Source organism: Lutra lutra, chromosome 4 (genome assembly GCF_902655055.1).
Source record: "Lutra lutra chromosome 4, mLutLut1.2, whole genome shotgun sequence".
Lineage (NCBI taxonomy): Eukaryota > Metazoa > Chordata > Mammalia > Carnivora > Mustelidae > Lutra > Lutra lutra.
Window position 1 is genome coordinate 93,781,448 of NC_062281.1, and position 23,621 is coordinate 93,805,068.

The window sequence follows — 23,621 nt, forward strand, 5'->3', positions numbered from 1 at the left end:
GACCGATGTTCTATCTGTTGTTACAGGCATGGCTAAGGTTACAGAAAGCTAGACAGAATTTAGAATGTAAGGCAACCCATGTCAACACATGAATGTGAAAGAAATTAAAGAGTCATGTGAATAATGGAGGGAAAACAGAAAACTCATAGTGTGCCCCCTCGTTGAGAAAGAGTACTCTGTCACCTTTATTGTGCTGGAGAGCCTCAATCCCTGTCCACTGAAGTCCATGTTAAAAACCTGAAATCTCAGCTTCTAATCTAGGAAATTTATAACCAACAGAAATATGAAACTTCATGGTGTTGAACCTGCAAAGCTCCAAAGTAATCCTGACTACTTTTTATACTCTTGACATTTAAGCAAGCAGAAACACAAGCTCCAGAGCACCCTTCCTCATGTCTGTCATGCTGCCGTAAGAAAGCACTCAATGACCGAAACCTACAAACCCAGATCGACGACATTTCTTTCTATTCTAACAACACTTCAAAGCCTATTACTTATTTTAATGGAGTAATGTTTAAGCAGTAAAACATGAAAAAACGTAGGATCCATCTCGTGCCACTACCAAATCTGTAGCTGCAATAAGTAATTTGGTGAAATGCTGAATTTAAAAGGGAACATTACATTTGAAATGAGCTTTTTACATAAAAAATCATGACTCTGAAATACATGTGGGAAAGCCTCAACCCCTGTTCCCCAAATTCCATGTTTGAAAACTGAAATGAGTTTTTATTGAAATCATGTTCTGATTACATAATACTCTTGGTTTAAAGGAAAAATATTAATGGAATTCAATCTGCACCTAATCTAATTTCACTATCACTATTACTCAATTATCACCTCTGGAACACTCTCAGAGAAGGTTTACTATAAACACCTGAACTGCCTTTGCCTCCTCTCACTGACTTGACCCTTCCAATACTTGTAGTCTGCTATGGCAAGACTTAGCTTTAATTACTTTCTGATAAGGATTATACCACTTCTGCAAAGTCATTCCTATAAAGACATTTAATCTCTTTCTCTTTCAACTTGAAACTTTTATTTGATTAAAAAAATTCATCTCAAAGAGCAGGAGTTGGCTGATGGCAAAAATAATACGCATGCATGCATTTATGACATGATATGGAACATATGAAATGGACAGTGAGAGCAGGGGAGGAATAAACTTTATTGGCCCAGGGGAAGAGATGGGGGAACAAGGAGGGGCCAAGGAAAAGAGTGAATATGGGTGGGAAAACTGAAATGGAATGCTTGAAAAGGTACACATACACTTTGTAACCTCCACCACTCAACTCCAAGATGGTATGTACAGTGCCATACAGGTAGACTAAAGTGAGTTTCATTCTGTAGTTGATGCTACTTGTAACAGTTCTACCGTTACCAAGTCATCATTTAATTCTGCCAGTCAGACAAAGCTCTCGGGTTAGTGCAAACAAGGTTTTCCATCCTGGGCTGCAGGCTGACCCGCCAGTGCTCAGAAGGCATGCTTGTGACGAACTCGCACACTTTCCAGTTCCCCACCTCCAATGGCGGCCAGGGTCTCCAGCCTGCTTAAGCGCTCCAGGCTTCTTCCAAGAACTTCTTCTAGCCGACCGCGTATCACCTGGGCCCCTTCTAGTTCCACCTGCAGAGTTCGGTCTCTCTCAGAGCTGAGTAAACATGCCACATGGAAGGAAAATGGATTAGCCACCAACTATAATAAGTCTACGTATAGTTCCAAAGAGCTATGAGACTTTCTAAAGGATGCTCTCTAGGACACAATAAGTAAACAGTCTTTGTTTGGGCACTGTTATTCTTCACTGCAGATAGATTAGCAAGGCCAGCTCCTTTCTTTAAAGCTTGCCTCTTTATGCTAGATTGTGGGCCAGTATCACATAAAATTATAGATCCTAGGACTTATGTCTATATAGCCAACATAAGAGAAATTTCACTTTTTGATTGAGTATTAGTTTCTGAAAAAACAAAATCCAGGAAAAACTGAATGCAAACCGAAGCATTACTGAGCCAAGTAGGACTGAGCCAAGCACTACTGAAGATCTGTGTTCTCTCATTTGGTAACCAGATCAGACGGAGCTCTGAAAAGGAATCTGGCTCATAGAGACTAAAGATCCAGAGATTCTTTAAAAAGTTATATAATCAACTGGTCCTTATTGTATCTTTCCTCTGCCTTCATTTACCTGAAGTAGAAAGAAAAAGAATGCTTAAACTAAACAATCACCTAGAAGAAAATGAATAGTAAAAAAATAAAAATTAGGAAAAAGCAAAAGAGACAAGGGGAGAAGGCAGAATGAGAAAAAAAAAGGAGGAATATAAAATGAACCAGAATGATATAATATATATGACCAAAAATCAAGAAGTACAAGCAAATATATTCACCATGATGGCTATCAGTGATTCTGGGTTGATATCAGCCATCATGATAAATATATTTTCTTCAATGATATCAGTATCAATACCCTTTATATCCTCACTCTTGGAATGGAACAGCCCTTACCAGGACATGAAGCAGAGGAAGGAAAGGAAAACACTGAGTGTTTACTGTACACAAGGCATTGCTGTAGACACCTGACAAGTCTCATTTGATCAGTGTGTAGCTATATGAGATAGGCACTATTTCTGACTTAAGACTTAAACACTAGGCTCTGAAAGGTCCACAAACAACAAATGACAAACTGAGTATTCCTAGTAATTGTCTGATTTTTTTCCTTCCCTGCTTTGAGATCATAAGCATCTGCACCTGAAGAGGAATAGAAGGGTAAACACTGCCGTCACTCTCCTACCTCTCTGGATGGGCATGGAACTTCACCAGACTGCTATAGAGCTGTCTCTCTGCTTGCAGAGCCTCGTTGAGCCGACTCCGTTCATCCACCAGCCCTTCGAGCATTAGCAGTAACTGAGGAAACAGCAGAAGCAATACGCAGACAAACATGAGACATGAAGCCACAGCAGATCCTGAGAAAGCAGACAAAGGAATGGACTTGCATGCACTAGGACCAAAAAATTCACTCTCTTCCTACTTGCTTAAACTTTCTATTATATTTTACAGTTTTCAAATCAATGGCACATTATCTTTTTTTTTTTCCTAATCTTTAAAACTATAGGGCAGAAGTCAAACATGAGAGCAAGAAGGAGAGAAATGCCAGAAGCACAGGGAAGAGCTGAGAGAAGGGAGTGCAAGGGAAAGGGAGGAAGGGCAGGAGGAGACATAGAGCAGGACTTACTGGTATTCTTCATTCATTCAATAAATATTTACTGAGCACATTCTATGTGCCAGCTCTATTTTAGGGATAAGTATACTATGTGTAGTGGGTGGAGGGGACACCATCAATCACAGACCTGTGTCGCAGTGAGCCCTACAATAAGTGCTGTATAGAACATGAGCCATGACGTAACACAGCCAGCAGAGAGGTCTGTGTTAGTGAACTGCTTGACTTAAAAGCCAGGATTGGAGTGAAACGAGTAGTTTGTGAGAGAGAGGATAACAGACAGGGAGCACAGGCAAGTAGGTCTTTTTTAAAAGTCTGGCACTGAAGAGAGGTCAGCTACAAGGTAGTAGCTAGAAAGGAATTACAAATGTTAGGGGCACTTCTTGCTGAGGCTGACCAAGGCGAGGCAACTTCAGAGCAGAGATTCTCTATGAAGCTCCATTAACAGACCCCTTCAGAGATCACTGAGATTGACAGGTTTTCCACCATTTGTTCCACCATAAAAATGTTTATATTCCAATGACTTACTTGTTGTCTTCGATTTCCTAAAGTCTCTTGACCCTGTGATTCTACCGAAGCAACTTTTTCCCGAAGAAGTAAGACTTCTTGGGTCAGGCGTTCCATAGCTGGTATGTCTTCAGGATCAACCAGTTGCATCTGCAGATCCTAAAAGTCAAGAAAAAAACTAGTAATAAAAATGTGGGGCGCCTGGCCGGCTCAGTCAGTGGAGCATGAGACTCTTGACCTCAGAGCTATCGATGGCTATCTAACAGAGGAGAAAAGGAGCAGATGTCCCTGAAACAGGCTGCTGTACTTGCAAGCGGAATATGGATACGCCATATGAAACAGTACATTCTTTGTGAAATTTCAGCAACGCCAATGTAAGTCAGAAAGAATATGGTGATATTAAGAGGCTCAAACTGACAGTGCATTAAGGAACTAAGGACTGGCCAAGGGACTCAGGGTATCCAAATGGCGTTTGAGGATGCCCTACAGGTATTCTGGGCTGTAATCACTTCCAAGGATCTTGAGAAAGCTGGGAAGGACCTTTATGAGGTCTTCTTTAATCTGTATGTTCCTGGTCAGGGACTCCATGTCGGCAGCCTGCACCTGCAGTTCTTCCTCTTGCACGGCCACCATGGACTGTAGTGCAGAAAGTTCCATCTGTGGGGAGAAGAGATCCTGGAGTCAGTGTGCAGAGGAAGCAACATCTGTCACGTTCACACTTTAACCCTGAGGCCAAGGTTCTTCCATGTTGTATCACCATCAGCCTATCATGCAAGTGCCAACTACAAGATGAATAGTGCTCGACTGGGTCAGATCAATAAACCACACGGTGGGATACCAAAGGGTGTTTTATGGGAGGTGGTAACGGTAGCTTTAAGGATGCCCTTCACTTTAATTAGCACTAGAAAACATTTCAAATTTGCTTAATTAATGAGCTTATTATGCTGCTTCAAAAATGAGCAGATGGGTGAATCCTCCCACCAACCCTGCAGGATCACTACTCTACTATTCCCCCGTTTACAGAGGAAGTGACTGAGGTGTAGAGAAATTAAAGAGCCTGTGCAAAGTCACAGAGCTAGGAAGGGGGAGATCCAGAATGTGAACTCTCTAGGAAGCAGACTCAGAACTCGAGGTTATAATGACTTTCCTGCAGATTCTACAGATCCATATACTCTTTATAGTAAGGGCAAGTTATTTGTAAGTACACATTGTAAGGAACTTTTGGTGGGGGGGAGGTTACTTATTTATCTGTCAGAGAGAGATGGAGGGAGAACACAAGCAATGGAGCAGTAGGCAGAGGGAGAAGGAGGCTCCCCGCTGAGCAGGGAGCCCAACGCGGGCCTCGAGCTCAGGACCCTGGGATCACGATCTGAGCCGAAGGCAGAAGCTTAACTGACTGAGCCACCCAGGCGCCCCCTGTAAGGAACTATCTGAAGATAATTAAAGGAAATAGGTGGGACAAAGAAGAGAGATGACACACAGCTAGTTTAAGGTATAGCCAAGCTTCCTAAAGAAAGCAGCACCTGTTTCTTTAAGATATAAAATGTAAGTTATAAGCAGTAAAAATTTTACTTCGAATTCCACCAATGCTGATAGTTCACTATATGGGCTGGTAATGATTTATAACTACTCAAAGTATTTGACGCTCTGGGCTCCTGCGGCATGTTAGGAAGAAATGCTTCTCCTCCCATTTCCTTCCAGGTTGAAGGACCTCAGTTAATGTAACTCCTGACCTTTCTCCACTCCCTTTAGCCAGCGCCAGGCAGGGTAAAGGACTTATCTGAATGGTATGTTGAGGAAGAATAAACCAGGCATGCTTGACTTAGCTCCAGCTTTCTTTTTGGGAGGCACCTGCCTGCAGCAGGCCTATTTTTGCCACTGCTTCTCCAAGAGCAGGCTCTTCCTCACCATGTAGAGTGGCTGCCAAGGCCCACTGTCATCTGTGATTAGGCAGGTAAGACTACCGATTCTGGGAAATTGGCTAGCAGGCCCGCTGATTCTTGCATTACATTCTCTATTTTATCAGCAATGCAATTGATAAAATACCAAACTGTCTGCCATGACCTTGTTTTATCTCTCTGTTTGTTCAGATCTTGGATATGGGAAATGGAGAGCTACGTAGTAGGCCTCTTCAGAGACCTCTATCATTATATAGCCAGGTATTTTGCTCCATAGAAGAAAAATTCAAACACGAGGAAGAAAACATTATTACAGCAAGATAAAGGTCTGCAGTCAGGCAGACGTGGGTTTTGGGTTTTAAATCTTGGCATAATCTCCCTATAAGGCATTTAAACTGAGCTTCAGTTTCCTCAATTGTAAAACGGAAATAATACCTACCTTTTAGGGCTATGTGAGAATAGAGAAAATGTATTTAAAAGCACCTGGCAGGCAATTAGTGAATGTTAACTACTACTACCACTACTACTACGACTTCAAGAGAGCAAGAAAAAAAATTTTTTTTCTTAAAAAAATCAAGAAAATTGACTTGGCTTTTGGTATACATTTAGTATCAGAGGGCATGTGAAAATGTGTGTGTATATACACACACACACACACACACACACATTGAGCTAAGAGGTTGGTAATTGATTAAGGACACAAAAATAAGCAACACAGCCAAATATAACTCACTCAAAATAACCATTCATAGTCTTATTAATTTTATGATCCCCCAAACAGGACAGAACCAAAAAGTAACACTGAATCAAGTATATATGAGAAAAACAGGAACAGCACATGGAAACCAAAATCTCCTGACATGAATAATCAGATAATGGCTAGGGAGAAATCCCAAAAAAGGAGGGGAGCTAGGGGATTTTTAAAACTGGAATTTGTAAATGCCACACAATTTCATATCCTCAAAACTTGAGGCATATAACAGGAGGTTGGTTGTAAGAAGAAATATAATAATGAGAAGAGAAATTAAGAGGTACAACAAGATAATTTCACCATGAATATGAACACAGGTTTATTCTAGATCTAACTCTGGCTAAGAGGTGGAACAAATCTGAGAAGCCAAGTGACTAGGCAAGGTAAACTTCGTGTACTTTTGATCCTCCAAAATAGATGCCCTGGCAACATAAAGCTTTTTAGTTTTAGTGGGTAACTCTGTCCTGTGGCCCTAATACTTCTTCCAAACCACAGCTGGATATACAATTGCTGTAAAGGGAGGGAGAAGGAGAAGGGATTCTGTAAGGCCAAGAGGCCTCTTCTAAGAAAATTCACGAAAACTCTATTGCTAGAAATACAGAATAATGGGAAAATGACCTGCTCCAAGTAATGACTTCTTGGCAAGTATTTTGAGTCACAAAAGACCTGAATTTAAATCTTTGCTTTGGTATGTCTTAGTTACATGACAGTTCCCCACCTCCATGGTTTGCTTTCGTTTTGTTTTTTTGAGAGAGCATGCATAAGCAGGTGCGGGAGAGGGGAAGAGGAAGAGAGAGAATCTTCAATCTCACACCCTTGAGATCATAAACTGGGCTGAAATCAAGAGTCAGACGCTCATCCGACTGAGCCACCCAGGGGCCCCTTCCTACCTCCACGTTTAAAAAAAAAAAAAAAAATCAGTGTTTCACCTTCTTCAACTATAAAATAGGGCAACACCACCTAGTTTGCAGAGCTATAAGCTTTAGTGCTAATTTAAGTACCCAGAATAGTACGCTGCATATAGCAAGTACTCAATGAACATTATCGATCATTCCCAAAATTCCTCTGTTCCATGTTTCTAAAGTAATTTCATGGATCTAATGTCATAAGTCCAAGCAGCAATTATACAGTATGTCACGTTTTCCACCAGTTCTTTACAATTATTCCAGTCTGCAATGGGCAGAGAAAGCAGCCTTTGCCTTTTCAGCACTTGAAAGTTTAATGGTCTCCATTTAACAAAGAGCATCTTTTGAGAAAATGTATACATAAAGCAATTTCTATTTTTCTCCAGAAAGGAAACTCTGCATCTGGACCTAGATATTATACTTGGGACAACTATACTCTTTTAAATATAAACTATTTTGGAAGAAAATAATAGGAATTTTGAAATTAGGGTCACTAGAACACTCACCCGATTTTCTCTTTCTTTTTTAGCCATGAGTTCAAGTTCCTCTTTGGCATTATTCAATTCTTTTTCCAGCCCTGCGACTGTGTCCAAGTCTCCTAAAAATGACCACATAGCACTCATTTTAATCACTCTAACATCATTGACCTCTGCCGCTTTGTTTCTGTGGAATCTATTCTGAATACACAATCTCACGACGACAAAAATATATGCACGGATTGTTCGTTGCAGCATTATTTGTAATAATAAAACACTGAATCAATCAACATGCCTATAAAAAGAAGACTGAATAAACCACGGTATATCCATGCAATAAGGTACTATATACAACTTTAAGAAAGGATGAGGAAAGTGTTTATGAACTGATATGGAGTAATTTCTAAGAAACATTGTTAAGTGAAACAAGTTGGGTACAAAAGAATACATCTAGTGTAGTCTGTTTTATATTAGGAAAGGGGGAAATAGGAACACACACATACACATCACATACAGACATAGGACTGCTCTCTTACTTTGCAAAAAGAAACATAGGAAGGATAACCTAGAAATGAAATTGGTTGCCTTCAAGGGAGGGGTGAAAACCAGAGAGAAATGTTAGGGAAGTTGATGGGTCTTCTGAGCATACTTTTTTATATATTTGAATTTTGAACCACGTTAATGTTTTATTTTTAATGTGTGAAGTTAGTTCAATAACAATGGGGAATAAAAAGCCTAAAACTGAATATTAACATAAGTAAATGAACCTATATAATAGATAACATAAGCACCCAGAATTTTAAAAAATTAATCCAAATAATTTTGAACTCACTATTCTAACTGTATACCCTCAGTGGGAGATAGTCTAAAGATTAAAAAAATAAAAGAAATCTTAAACATTATTTATAGACTTATTATTGATATTGTTACTCATGTAGCAATTCTAAACTACTTCTATGTATTGTACAAGTGGGTAAATATATTCATGATAGAGGTAACCAGGTTTCTCAAGGTCAGAAAAAGGGCAGATACAAATACAAAATCAGGCAAAGAAAGAACTTGTGGTGTTAAATTAGAATGAGAGAAATCAGTATCAAATACAAACACAGACCCCTTAGCTCTGTTCGCCTTAGGGCCTAAAAGCAAATGATACCTGTGGCCAAGAGCCCATCTCATACCCAGATATTAGTACCTAAATGCCATTACCCACTTAACCAACTTCAAGGAACCAGAGGTCTTTGAAGTAACGGGCAGTTCAAGGGCTGAGGCAGGGAAAGGGAAAGGTGATCACAGAACTCCTTATTGTGGCAGCAAGTGTGGAAGTGCCGAAAAACTGATAACAACATACCGAAAGGACAAAGGAGCAGCTTGAAGGGGCCCCAATTGGCCAAATTGGGGGTAATTTGGGCATCAAATGGAATAAAGACAGAAACAGATAATAAAAATTTTTTTTAAAAGAATCTATTAGAACATGTTGATATTTAAAAAAATGGAGTGGGGAGACTAGGGAAAGGGTACCTCTTTATGAAAGAACATGTGCTAATTAATACACAGGAAGAAATTTTAGAAATATAAATCACTTTTTTAAACGTAATTGCTGCTTCAGGCAAGGTTGACAGGATGCTAGAAGCCCTGGGTGAGTAGCTGTGGGGACATGGTCAACCTCTCAGGCTGCTGAGTGGCAGGGAGAAATGAGTCTTCGTAATGCAAAGGTCTGGCAGATACGATCTTAACTAAGGAAAACACAAACTGCTATCATCTGCTCCTGATGTGGGTGCTGAGAAAGACCTCACCCTTGCAGTCTTGCCAAAAATACTGAACTTGAATCGAACCATGAGGAAACAATCAGAGCCAGATTGAGGGCCATTCGCTGGCCCAGAGTCTTCAAAAATGCCAATGTCAAAAAAGACAAAAAAAGGCTAGAAAACTGTCCTAGACTAAAGGGACTAACGAGACATGACAACTAAATGCACACATGGTCTCAGAGGGGGAGACCCAACCATCGGGAACGTTCGTGGGACAACAGGAACTCTGGATATGAACTGTACGTCAGGTACGAGGACTATACCAAGGTTAAATTTTCTGAATGTGATAATTGTACTACAGTTATGTAGGAGAAAGCCCTTGTCCTCAGGAAATACAAAATGAAGTATTTAGAGATAAAGTGTCATGGTATCTAAGTAATTTTTAAATGGCTTAGAAAAAACATTCGTGTGTGTGCATGGGAAGAAATAATGCAAATGTGGCAACATGTTAATAGGGGGTGAATCTTAATAAAAGTCTTTGTGGATATTCACTGTATGATTTTTACCACTTTTCTAGAAGACTGAAATTTGCAAAATAAAAAATTGCGGAAAGGTACTTTTTTTTGGAAAAAAAAAAAAAAGGTAAATAGGGAGTAAATTAAACAAATCCAGCATTCTTTATCTTTAACTAACAAAGTTTTCCTGAGAAAAAATAACTACTTGCATGACTTACCTATGGAATTCCATAATACCTTACACTATAACAAAGACACAAACTTTTTATTCTTTTTTTTTTTTTTTTTTTAAAGTAGCTCCATGCCCAGCCAAGCATGGAGCCCAGCATGGGGCCTGAACTCATGACCCTGAGATCAAGACCTGAGGAAAATCAAGAGTTGGATGCTTAACTGACTGAGCCACCCAGGCACCCCCTTGCATTTTTTAGTATCATTAAAAAAAAAATCATAAGTTAATTCTCCAAATCCACAACCTTTCTTACAGCATTATAATTACCATTTCACTAATAATGGTGAGCCCCTATTTCTATAACTCACAGGGTAAATCTCTTCCTTGAAGCTACCCTAGATCCCAACCTTCTGCTCTGTGAAAGTCAGAGACTCTAATACCCAGCACTCATTTAGGTTTTGCTCATACTCTTCCCAAAATTCATTTGTTTTTAGGGAGTTCAAGGCCTACAATCATCTCTTAGATGGCTGTGATCTTGGCAAATAACTTAATGTACTCTGCCTCCCCCCTCCCAACACTGTAATACAGGTTAGGTCAAGTTACTGTGAGTAGCCTCGGCCTGCTTGAAAGACACCCAGGAGAAGGTGTCAGCCCCGTGGTCCTATTGTGTAGGTCTGGAAAAACTACCTCCTGCATTTCTGAACCCCTGCAAAACTATCTGTTAAGAATAATCAGGAGGCAGTTTCCCTGGGCCAAACTGTGTACTCAGAACAACAGCTTCAATTCAACAAAATAAGGGTAGTTCCTTCTAGAAGAGACATGTCTTCAGACTTTCAGGGGGAATCTAAACTTATTTTTTTTCATTAAGGTAGGAAAAGAGAGCCTTGGCCAAACCTATTAACAAAGTTACAGAAAGAAAAGACAGAAGATTCCTTAGTGAAATTAAATTTGATACTTACCTAATGAGGACCTGGGTATACTGGTATCCCCTTTGGCAGTCAATGAAATGCTATCATCTTTGGAGGGTATATGCACTGAACCCTAAAAATCGGAAGAGTCAAGGGATTTAGAAAGGCACAGAACCATGATCACAATGACAAGGACCTGGAATGTTCTCACAATTTAGTATTAAAGTGACCAAACTTATGCCTCTAACACAAAAAGGCAGTTAGCATGAACATTTACATAAGCATGTAATTCTTACTTGATCAGTCTGTTCTCCAAGATGGGGGAGGCTGGAGGTAACTTCGGTGGGTTGGTTAGAAATGAGGGTTTGGGACACCATGAAGTCCTTCCCTCCTAGATACTGGCGCAGGGCCTGTAATTCTGAATTTCTTTCCATCAGCGCTCGTACCATCTTCTCTGCAGCGGCCTAGTAAGGAAATCACACACACCATTAGAAAGATACTCTAGAAAACAAAATTTGTGTTCTGAAGTTATTCGTTAAAAGACAGTTGTTTATGAAAAGCCAGTGGGGCCCCCTAAAATAGTTCCCTTGCTTTCAGTTTACAGGGAAAAAACAGCAGATGAGTAGAAAGAAAGTCTCTCAGAGGAAGAACATTGGAAAAACTGAATATAACATACCTATTACGGATCGAACAATCTGAAATTGGCTCTGCCAGAACGCTATCAGGCTAAGTTATTAGATTCTGGTTTGATGTCCTTTACTCTGGGAAACATGTGCCTGTGGCCTGGATGTTCTTTACCCACCCATTTGTTTGGTTTGCTCCCTTTACATCTTTGCCTACTGATACCTTATCGGATTGGCCTCCTCTGCATATCCTAATACAGCCACCTTTCTCTACATCCAGCTCTCCCTGTCCTGCTAAGTTTTTACAATGCACTTACCATTATCTGATATATGTTCATTGTCTATCAACCGGATATAAGTTTCCTAAGGGCAGGTTCTATGATGTTTTCTGCTGAATCACAAGAGCCCAGAACAGTATCTGGCACATAGTAGGGACTCAATGCACATTTATTGAATGAATCAATTACACAGAAACATTTTTATCAGACCATACAATCAGGAGAATCTGAACCTCAAAACCACCAAACCCAGTTTATTTAATTTCAAATCCCAGTTTTCTAAGACAGATGATGGCAGAGTAAGGAAAAGATTTAGAACATTATTTGTGACCATTACCACATTGAAAGTCTGCATTTAATAAAAAATCTGGAAACAATAAACTAAGACTAAAATTACTGGGGGTAAAAGATGATGAATCAGGACTATACTAGCTGCACCAGCATACACTGTTTCTGGGAACAATTACTACTGCTTTAATGAGACGCTGAGCTCTTGTCAAAATTTCTAAGGGAAATAAAAAATAACCTTACATTTTTAGTAAGTAAAATTTGGGCTCTTCAGGGATTTGGACATAACCGAGGTAACAGTACATTATTAATTTGCCTGAATAAAAATCTGTAGAAGTTATTATGGGAAAAAACATAATAGAGAACATATAAGATCTCTTATGTATATGAAATACCTGTGTGCCAGTATGTAAGATTAATATATCCCATGTTACTATAAATTATTTATTCTCATCATGGTCTTTTAAGAACACAATCTTTTTTCCTCTTAAGATAATTCATATTTTTTTTAAAGATTTTTTTTTTTATTTATTTGACAGACAGAGGTCACAAGTAGGCAGAGAAGCAGGCAGAGAGAGAGGAGGAAGCAGGCTCCCTGCTGAGCAGAGAGCCCAATGCGGGACTCGATCCCAGTACCCTGAGATCATGACCTGAGCCGAAGGCAGAGGCTTTAACCCACTAAGCCACCCAGGCACCCCAAGATAATTCATATTTTATAAGAATTTTTAAAAATGGGAAGCCTCCCTATGACCCTGCAATTGCACTACTGGGTATTTACCCCAACAATACAGATGTAGTGAAAAGAAGGGCCATCTGTACCCCAATGTTTATAGCAGCAATGGCCATGGTCGCCAAACTGTGGAAAGAACCAAGATGCCCTTCAACGGACGAATGGATAAGGAAGATGTGGTCCATATACACTATGGAGTATTATGCCTGCATCAGAAAGGATGAATACCCAACTTTTGTAGCAACATGGACGGGACTGGAAAAGATTATGCTGAATGAAATAAGTCAAGCAGAGAGAGTCAATTATCATATGGTTTCACTTATTTGCGGAGCATAACAAATAGCATGGAGGACAAGGGGAGTTAGAGAGGAAAAGGGAGTTGAGGGAAATTGGAAGGGGAGGAGAACCATGAGAGACTATGGACTCTGAAAAACAATCTGAGGGTTTTGAAGGGGCGGGGGGGTGGGAGGTTGGGGGAACCAGGTGGTGGGTATTAGAGGGCACGGATTGCATGGAGCACTAGGTGTGGTGCAAAAACAATGAATACGGTTACACTGAAAATAAATTTTTAAAAAAATGAAAAAAAAATGGGAAGCCTTCGGGGGGCTCAGTCAGTTGAGCATGTGCCTTCAGCTCTGGTCATGATCCCAGGGTGCTGGGATCCAGCCCCACATTGGGTGCTCTGCTCAGCAGGGAGACTGCCTCTCCCTCTGCCTACTTCTCCCTGTCTGCTGCTCCCTCTGCTTGTGCTCTCTCTCTCCCTCTCTCTGACAAATAAATAAAATCTTAAAAAAAAATAGAGAATTAAGAAAAATATGTCAAGTATAAGTTCTCCCACAGCTTGGCTAGAAATAGAAAATATCACTCAAGTCTTGAGAATGTAGAATCAAAATACTCCAGAACCTTGTATTGCCTTCTGTCAAAATTATCAGAATATTAAGGAAAGAAAATGTACAATGAAGTTAATGGGTAAATGTACTATTTAAGCACCCTTCTCAATACAAAGTGCTCTACCAATATTGCATGCTCTGATAACAGATGTAAAACTGTAATGTAGGAAACAGACTGTTCCTAACAGAACAGACTGTAAAATGCCACACACGTACACACTATAATGTTCAAACGCTCCCTATTCACAGACTAGAAACACTGACACTCTCTGGTTTGCACATTAGTCCTTACCTGGCTCTCCCGCTCCCTGGTGCTCATAGACTGAAGCAGGCCTTGAATCTCGAGCTCATGTTCCACTGCTTGTCTGTTTCGATCACTCAGCAGTTCCTGCAGCATCCTTTCCTTTCGCTGTAGGCGCTGGCACAGCTCCTCTGCTATCTCACTCTGCCCTGGTCCGAGTTTACAGAGCAACGTGGCACTAAGATCCTAATATAGAAGGGACAGTGTAAGTTCTGGAGGAAAGAAGTCCCTCTACTACATATCAAGGGGTTTATAAGAATCTGCTATAGGAGAAAGAGCTATGAGATTCCAGGGAGCAAATATCATGTTTTATTCTCCTTTGTTTCCCCAGATCTCGCACAGGCTTGGTACACAGAAGGCTGTAAATACATGCTCAATGAATGAACACTAACAATACAGAAAAACACTCATAATGTCAACTTACATATTGTTTTCTGAAGTAGGCCCTTTCCCTATTTGCTCAGGATACATAACAGATGAAGATAAATGGACATGCAGTCCATGTATTTTTTTTTCCCCAGCATAACTTTTATAAGGCAACAGAAAATGATAAGCTGAAAAAGAATAACGAGTACTATATTTCTTAGCATGGTGATGAGGTTCCTACCGCTATACTAAGAGGCTGTAGATGGTGGTTAAAACTGTGGAACCACATTGCCTGGGAGGCTTACTGGCTTTGTCACTTTCTAACTTGCCCAGGCACAGCAGGATGGTATTTAAGACTTGGGTCACTGGCACCCCCAGACCTAAAGAGTCCCAATCCAGGACTGAGATTATGTAATCACTAAACCAATTGCCTTTAATTAACTAAAGTCTTGCCTCCACTTCTTTGTTCCTATCATGCAGAGATGTCTGTAACTGCTGAATGATACTTTCTTGTTCCTTCTGCCAACGGCTAAATTTGGTTTCCCTTTCTTCTTTCAGCCATTGCAGGTTTTGACAGGTGGCAGATAACTGCTCTACTTCCAGGCCTTTGGCCCTCAGGAGACTCTCCATACTCTATAGTAACAAAGAAAACAAGGATAAGTCAAAGGACCACCCCAAACTCAGCAGGATAAATAAGATACTTGATCCGCCTTCAAATTATCTTCTAAAGTATCAATTTTTTGCAAAAGGAGAAAACTTTGTATCTGATCTAACAATGCCATACTAATCTTCGGTTTTAGAAACTCTCGTCTAATTTATTTAGAGAAATAAATATAATGTATATGAAAAATGAAGTGTTTTTGAGGGGGCAGGCTATGCTACAGAGGAAGTGAAGGACTTCTTTAAGAAGTGGCAGATGGTTAAATATATAAGCTTTATATATAAGCTTCTATAATCAAGTGTTCTGACTGTGGCTATACAAGGATATGCATATAATATTAATGAGAAAACAACAGTAAAACAGCTGTATGGGCAATGCTTACATAAAAGTATTCAGATATTGATGAGGATTAGAAAGAAATCAGAAAGTGTGCCTGGAAATCCATAATCACTGCTTCCCCCTTGAACTCCACAACAGAAGTACTAACACTTCTCAATTCCTAATCTACAATGATAAATAACTATTTTTGTTGCTTTCGTATTTTCTTTCTTAACCCACTGAGCCACCCAGGCGCCCTCGTATTTCTTTCTTATAAAGCAAATACCTTGGTTTTCAGAAAATGAGGGAAAGGGTTGATGCTTCGGGCTTAGCATCCCACTACGGAAGACTGTGCTCTTACCTGCATGGTAGCTTCATTAGAGGAGAGAATACCACGCAGTCTCTCTAAGTCATGATCTCGCTCTCGCATAGCGAGATGAAGTTGACGCAGTTCTTTTTCTTTCTCTTCCAGAGTGCAGAACTTTTCATCTATAGCCCGCTGCAAGGAAAGTAAGGATCTTAAAGCTCCTTAGGATTCACTATTGTGATCACACTTACTCAATAAAAATATAAAGGAAGACCAACTCCAAAAAGCAGCAAATTAAGGAGACACATATTTCTGAGTACCTATGTGAAGAGAATAATCCATAGCGCCATAAACAAAATTAAGGTGCATACCTCTAGAGCAACATCTCGATCTTGTATTCGCTGTCGAAGTTTCTCAAGCAACATTTCATCTGCTTCAAAGGTTTTGTCTGACTTATCTCGATACTGCAGGAGCTCCCGAAATTCCTAATGAGACCAAAACATACTTCTCTTTATTCATTTATCCAATATTCAGTGAATTCCTACACTTTGCCAAACAATTTGTTATTCAGGATAAAAAACAAAATGTGATCACTCAAGGAAAACACTGGTTAGCAGAGATAACAGATATACAAATCGTTAACTACTGTACACATGTGTACACATGTGTGTGTATAAATATATGTACACATTATGTATATGGAGTGTGTATGTCTGCATAGCTAGCTCCTGGAAATACAGGCTGCATTGTCTAAATCTGTCTGAAGGCGTCACTAAAGATCTCACAAAAGAGGTTACATTTGCTCTGTGAGCCTTAAGAACTGGGAGCTTCCCAAGTGAAGAGCTGGTGGGGTATTTCTATCAGAGGAAAAAAATGTATACACAATACACATACACTATGAAAAAACTGTATGCTCAGCAGAACATACAGGATTCAATGGGACTGAAGCTTAGAGCAGGAGACCGATTACAGTCTTCTTCAGTGTTCCATATTTTCCCTCATTCATTTATCACGTAAGTAACTGGAAATTTCTATACAGATATCCTCATCTACTAGACTGAGAACAATGGTCACACACACCTCTGTCTTCCCAGCAATAGCATAGTATTTGGTTCACAGAGGTGTTCAATAACTACTTCCTGAATATTGCTTGGGTCTTTTAGGTCTATATTTATTATCTCGTACACTTGCTGGTTAGCATTGTGGTTCGTGAATCGTACTTTCTATTTATTTTGAATCCTCCTGGTTCCCACCTCTCAATGCTCTACATGTAACAGGTACTCAACACAGGTGAACTAATCTGAGATCACATGAACGGAACTTTCAGAGCTCTATGAGCCCCGTTTCAGTTAAAATCATTATGTAGGGGCGCCTGGGTGGCTCAGTGGGTTAAGCCGCTGCCTTCGGCTCAGGTCATGATCTCAGGGTCCTGGGATCGAGCCCCGCATCGGGCTCTCTGCTCAGCAGGGAGCCTGCTTCCTCCTCTCTCTCTACCTGCCTCTCTGCCTGCTTGTGATCTCTCTCTGTCAAATAAATAAATAAAATCTTTAAAATAAATAAATAAATAAATAAAATAAAATAAAATAAAATCATTATGTAGACTCACCTGAAGCAGCTGCTCTTTGTGACTCAGACTCTGGTTTAGGCGTTGAATGTGTTGCTCATGGGTTCTAATCTCATTGTATTTTTCAGTCTCCAGGGTACGAAGCTGTTGGCTCTTACTCTGCAATTCTCCTTGGAGCTGCTGCAAGGCTTTTCGTAATTCCTGAATTAAACAGATTCCCTTTTTCAAACTATCTAAAATTTTCACACGGTTAATAGATAGGGAGGCCTTAAAACTTTCAAGGCATACAGAATAAAATAAATATAAAATAGCAGAAAAGTTCCATTCTTACAATTACTCTAGAAATATTATACACGAATCAAATAGGATATGGGAAATTGTGGGAACTGTGAATGGTGGGAAGATGTAAATTTCATATTATATAGTTTAATACTTACTCTCTAGTTTAAAAATGATAGCTCTATATAACTACTAAGCAGAACCCTGTTCCACTGTAACCCTGGATAAGCTCAAGAATAGAATATTTCTATCATCCACTTACATCTTAAAAAAAAAAAAACTGATAGCATATGCTCTAACCTAACAAGATAAAGGAACCAATTAAGAATGTTTGATTTTTTTTTTAGGGGTGGGATTATGGACATTGGGGAGGGTATGTGCTATGGTGAGTGCTGTGAAGTGTGTAAACCTGGTGATTCACAGACCTGTGCCCCTGGGGATAAAAATATATTATATGTTTATAAAAAATAAAATTAAAAAAAAAAAAGAATGTTTTATTTTTTTTTAAAGATGCAGCTAATTGTGCATGCCATTCCTTTGACCTTGCTTGTTGTTCCCCACTATTCTGTCTTGCTAAATATTACCACTCTTCAAGATTAACCCCAGATAGCTCCTCCTTCATGAAGCTTTCCCTGCCTCCCTTCCTCAGCACTTCCTATATATTCCTGTAGGGCCGAAATATAGCTCCTTTACCTCATTTCAGTATTTACACAAAAATTCTGTTTATGTGACTGTTTCATAATAAATACAAGTAACTTCACAGGAAAGAGCTTGTGATATTGACTCTTGTTATTTCCAGAACACAACCCATTGTCTGGCACATGGTATGAGGGCAATATATGTAGAACTGAATTCTTCGATTAAGCCAGTGACTCAACAAAGGATTCAACACAAACCATCCTGATAAGAAGTTATTATCAGGGCAAAGTCAGCATCTCGGACCACAAAATGACTGCCAATTTACCTGGTTATGTTTCCAAGATGCCTCTTTCTGCTGTTCTCTTTCATGGGCGGCGGCCTCTATAAATTGCACACATCGTTTGGCATCAGCCAGTTGGCGTTCTTTTTGACGCACTGCCCTCTGGAGTTTCTGTATTTCCAGCTGGCTATAGAATAAAGCACTCTGAAGATCAAGCAGAGCTACCTGTTGCTGGGCTGGGGAAGTACCCTCTGAGTTCTGAAAAAAGAAGAAAAATCATCCTCACAAGGAGGGCAAGCACCAAGCCGCTGAGAAGATCAACCAAACCAAAACAGTGACCGAACACGGCACTTTCTCAACTGCAGTCTTGCCTCCCGTCCTATGTGACCCTCACGTACATGAAGTTGTCCAAGTTGGCTTTGGTGCAGCATTTCTCGAAGCTTTGCCATCGTGTCGTTTTGACCTTCAATCACCTGGTACAACTCCTCAGTCTGAAGATGAGACAGGGAGTACCAGCCATATTAGTAAACTAAAAATAAATTCCATGATCTCACCTGTACAGATTTTAGAAATACCAATTTAGATTACACTATGGTTTTTCTAGGCTCACATCTCTTAGTCTGATGATCTGTTTCTACAAAATACACATTACCTACTTTGATGGAACAAATAATTTCCTCACAGATCCCTGATTGCCCAATATTTACCTCATTTTCCCGGCTTTTCAGAGTTTCCTTGAGGCTTTGAATTGTACCATCCTGCTTCTGAGATGACTCCTGAGCAGACTTGAGTTCACAGCTCATTTCATTCAGTTTCTCTTGAAGAATCTGATTTCAGCAAAGAAAAAGTTTGTTAGGTCAACTTCTTTTAACTTCAAATGCAACCAGAAAGTCTTTCCTCAAGTCTAGGCTTCCCCACATGTACTAACCATTAAACCTTAAATCATCCATTAAGGCAAAGTAGAAGGAAAATGAAATACTTCCTTCAATATTCAATTGCTTCAATTCTCATGTATTGAGATTTCTCTATAATGGGCAGCTATACACTTGTCCACACGAGTCACTGTGGATTCTTTCTTTCTCTCTCTTTTTTTTTTTTTTTTTTTTGAGAAAGAGAGAGAGTGTGGGGGGAAGTAGGGGCAGGGAGAGAGGGCGTGGGGAAGTAGGGGCAGGGAGAGAATCTTAAGCAGGCTACTGCCCAGCACAGAGCCCATCACGGGGCTCGATCTCATGACCCTGAGATCATGACCTCAGCTGAAATCAAGAGCTGGACGCTTAACCCTTAACCCTTTGTTAAAAGGATCCCTCACCATGGGTCCTTTAAACAAAGCCCAAGGAGCTCTGCTCTCTAGGACAGGATGGAACACTACAAGGGTACAACAGACCAGAAGCTCAGCATTCAAATTGTAGGCACTGATAAAATTTTCTTCTAAGCAAATGCCTCCTTGGGCTCTAAGGGGTAAGAAGTTAAGCTAAAATCAAAAGCATAAACCTCCTGTCTAGGTGCCTTATACAGTTAAAGACTACATTCAAGTTTTAATTACAGATCTAAAAGGCACCAGAAATTCTGATCTGTGCAGAGCAGGCTAAAATCTTGATGAGAGCTAAAGGAAAGAACTACACTTTTAGCGACACATGAGTGGCTCAGACGTTAAGCATCTGCCTTCAGCTCAGGTCATGATCCCAGAATCCTAGGATCCAAGTCCCTCATCGGGCTCCCTGTTCAGCGGGGAGCCTGCTTCTCTCTCTCCGGTTCCCCTGTGAATGTGTTCCCTCTCTCGCTATCTCTGTCACAAATAAATAAAATCTTAAAAAAAAAAAAAAAAAAAAAAGAACTACACTTTTAATCGAAAGTATTCCTCAGAGCAACGGGAATACACAATACCCACCTCCCAAGTCCCACTCAGAGAGGTTAAGAGCCTCAGCTAGAGCCAGTCACATCCTCAGGAAGCCCTGTCATCTCCAAGAGCCTGGACTGATCATACCTTGTTGGTAGCCTCTGTTTGCTGGATTTTTTCCTGGAGTTCTGCCAAGTGGGAATCAGATACAGACTGCTGAGTTATATTGGTCTCATCTGAATTCAGCTTTTGTTGTTTGAGTAACTCTTCAGTCACGGGCTAGGAAGAAGCAGCAAGACAAGTAAGTTGAGTTAAATGTAGCCAACAATAAATTTTATCTTCAAATGTCTCTGGCATCTTTTGGCAGAGACTTAGAAAACCAAAGTTGTTGCATGGCTTATCAGTACGAATTCCTAAAGACAGTCCTAAGCAAATAATTCAGAGTTTAAAGAGAAGAGAGGATTGAAAAAAGAAAATGCTTTAGATAACCAAATACACACTTTATGCTATTTCTAATCAGGGAATTCAATAATTAAATCTCTATGATCCCTAAGAGCTAGAAAAAGTATAGTTCAACTATGCCTGTTCACATTATTAGAAAATGGGCAGATTTTGAATATGGACTATGCATTATAATATTTTATCAATACTATATTTCCTAAATTTGGTAATTATATTGTAGTTATATAAGAGATATTCTTGTTTTTAGGAAATATATGCTTATGTAGTATAAAGACTCATTAATATCTGCAGATGGTCTAGGAGTAAAGAAAATAATGTGTCTATAGGACAGTGGGAGTGGAACAGCAAATGTAGCAAAATATTTGTAACTGGTGAATCTGGATAAATGTTAGCAATATGTGAATGTGGGAGTTCTTTGTATTTCTCTCATGACCTCTCTACAAATTAAAACTGATTTTGAAATAAAAAGTAAAAATAAATTAAAAACAAATTTCAAAATCCATGATGGTCTGGGAAAGAGGTATGTTTCACAGGAATATCAATTCATCAAAAAGATTCAGGAGAAAAAAAACACGTATTGTTTACATAACGTAACAATGAATCAGGCTAAGATAAACCTAATGAACTGAACCTATTATTCATTATGAGCTAAGCGTACTAAAATAAAACTATAGGAATTCACTGTGGCATGAAAATCCATCTTCTTTCTCTTTGACCCTTCCTACTCACCCCTGACACCTACTCCAGTTAGGAAAAATTTAAATCCATTAGGAAGAAGAAAAGGGCAACTACTGTTCATTTTCCCTTTCCTTCACGCTTCCAAACCCTTAACACCACCTTCTAGACAGTGGGGTTAGAGCTTACCTTAAATCCCTTCCTTTCAGCAACTAACTGAAAGTGCAGATTTCAGGAAAAAAAAAAAAGTTTTTTATTCTTCCAATGCTATTTATCAATTTTTTAAAACATCTGTTAAGTATCATAATATGCAAAGCACTGTGGGAACTGGGAGTGAGGAACAATATAATAAAGGAATAAGGAAATACATAAAATACCAGATAGTGACACGCCCTATGTTGTAAAACTGAGAAGCATTATAGCGTAGTAAAGTTACTCTAAGTTGGTTGACCAGTTAATTACTTTAAACTGGTTAAATGGAGACCTGCAGGAAAGAAAGCCAATCCTGCAGAACAATCTAGGCAGAAGGAACAGCTAATGAAAAAGGTTTACAGTGGCTATGAGCCTGGGACAGAAAGGTCTATGTGGTTAGAGTAGCACTTTCCCATAGAAATACAATGTGAGCCACGTATGTAATTTTTTAAAATTTTGTAGTAACTTCATTGACTAAAGTAAAAAATAAATAGATGAACTCAATTTCAATAAAATATTTTATCTGAGCCAATATATTATATCCAAAGAATTGTCACAGACAGGTAGTCAATATAAAAATAACCAACAAAGTATTTTACTTTCTTTCATACTCAATCTCTGAAACTCATGGTGTCCTTTATACACAGCATATCTCAATTCAAACTAGCCACATTTCAAGGGCTCAATAGCCCTGTGCGGATGGTGGCTACCTTGCCGGCTAGCCCAGGGCTAAGGCAGATTAAGCACAGGGGAGAGAAAGCCAGGGGCCAGGCCAAACAGAGCTTCCACAGTGGGATTAATGAAGCTGGAATTCATTCTCACTGAAATTAGAAAAGGAATGCAGTTGTATTTATATTTTAAAAAGGTCATATAGCCGTGGTGATTGGACTGGGGAAAGCCAGTAGGAATAGGGAGACCACACAGGAGACTGCTTCAGTAGTGTAAGTGAAAGAGAATAGTGGCTGGGATGATAGTGGTAGGAATGGAGTGGGAGAGAAATAGACCCATTTGGATATTTGTTGTTGTGGGTGTAACAGGGAATCTTGCCCTGAAGCACTGTGAATTATGTCACACCGTGGGAGCGGTAACTGTATGAACAGATATTTAAAACAATTCTAACTGATAAATAATTTAATCCTTGATTTAACAATAAAACACTCTGCAAAACTCCGTTTCTCAGTTCCTCAAGTGTAAAACACCTTTACAGTGATGTCTATTATAAATATTTTCCAAATTTAAACCATAACAAGCAGAATTCAAGAAAATAGCTGCAGGTTTAAAATGGCAGGGAAGATGGTCCTATTTATTCATTTTATTTTATTTTTTTAAAGATTTTATTTCTGTATGTATTTGAGAGAGAGAGGGCACAGAGGTAGAGTGGGAGGGAGAAGCAGACACCCCAACAAGCAGAAAGCCCAATGCAGGGTTCAATTCCAGGACTCTAAGACCATGACCTAAGCTGAAGGCAGACACCCAACCTACTGAGCCACCCAGGCTCCCCTATTCACTTTAAATCAAAGAATCTCAGAGCTGTGAAGGAAACTTTATAAACTAACCATCTGGTATAATCCCGTCATACATTGGAAGAAACGGAGACTTAGAGAGAATAAGGAAGGTCCCAAACTACACAGGAAATCAGGAAAAGGGTCCTGTTAAACCAAATGCACTAAAGCTGGGAATGTACCTTTCAATCTCCATATAAACCCATTGCCTACCATAATGCCTGGAATATTGTAGGGACCAAAAGTGTCTGTTTAATAAGAGAACAAGAACAAAAACCAATAAAAACGGGCCTGTCTCCTAATGTCCAGTCTATAGTGCTCTAATCCTTCAGTGGTTCTTTAGAAATAAGAC

At 39.6% G+C, this 23,621-nt stretch overlaps 1 protein-coding gene across 17 annotated transcripts in view; it reads right to left on the reverse strand.

The window, feature by feature from the left end:
• Window positions 1-23,621, reverse strand: part of PDE4DIP (phosphodiesterase 4D interacting protein) — a 217,960-nt gene that overhangs the window by 53,514 nt on the left and 140,825 nt on the right. For all 17 annotated transcript variants that reach the window (XR_007127077.1, XR_007127078.1, XM_047728748.1 and 14 more), the window contains 16 exons: window positions 20,586-20,717; window positions 19,309-19,428; window positions 19,000-19,092; window positions 18,647-18,859; window positions 17,446-17,604; window positions 16,211-16,324; window positions 15,894-16,031; window positions 15,007-15,186; window positions 14,179-14,373; window positions 11,374-11,541; window positions 11,129-11,210; window positions 7,771-7,862; window positions 4,251-4,367; window positions 3,732-3,869; window positions 2,778-2,890; window positions 1,519-1,646 (listed from right to left, as the gene is read on the reverse strand). Coding sequence is in view for 15 of the 17 variants with exons in the window: in XM_047728748.1 (XP_047584704.1) it covers window positions 1,519-1,646; window positions 2,778-2,890; window positions 3,732-3,869; window positions 4,251-4,367; window positions 7,771-7,862; window positions 11,129-11,210; window positions 11,374-11,541; window positions 14,179-14,373; window positions 15,007-15,186; window positions 15,894-16,031; window positions 16,211-16,324; window positions 17,446-17,604; window positions 18,647-18,859; window positions 19,000-19,092; window positions 19,309-19,428; window positions 20,586-20,717 (2,182 nt within the window). In the remaining 2 variants the exon portion in view is untranslated. The remainder of the gene's footprint in view (window positions 1-1,518; window positions 1,647-2,777; window positions 2,891-3,731; window positions 3,870-4,250; window positions 4,368-7,770; window positions 7,863-11,128; window positions 11,211-11,373; window positions 11,542-14,178; window positions 14,374-15,006; window positions 15,187-15,893; window positions 16,032-16,210; window positions 16,325-17,445; window positions 17,605-18,646; window positions 18,860-18,999; window positions 19,093-19,308; window positions 19,429-20,585; window positions 20,718-23,621) is intronic.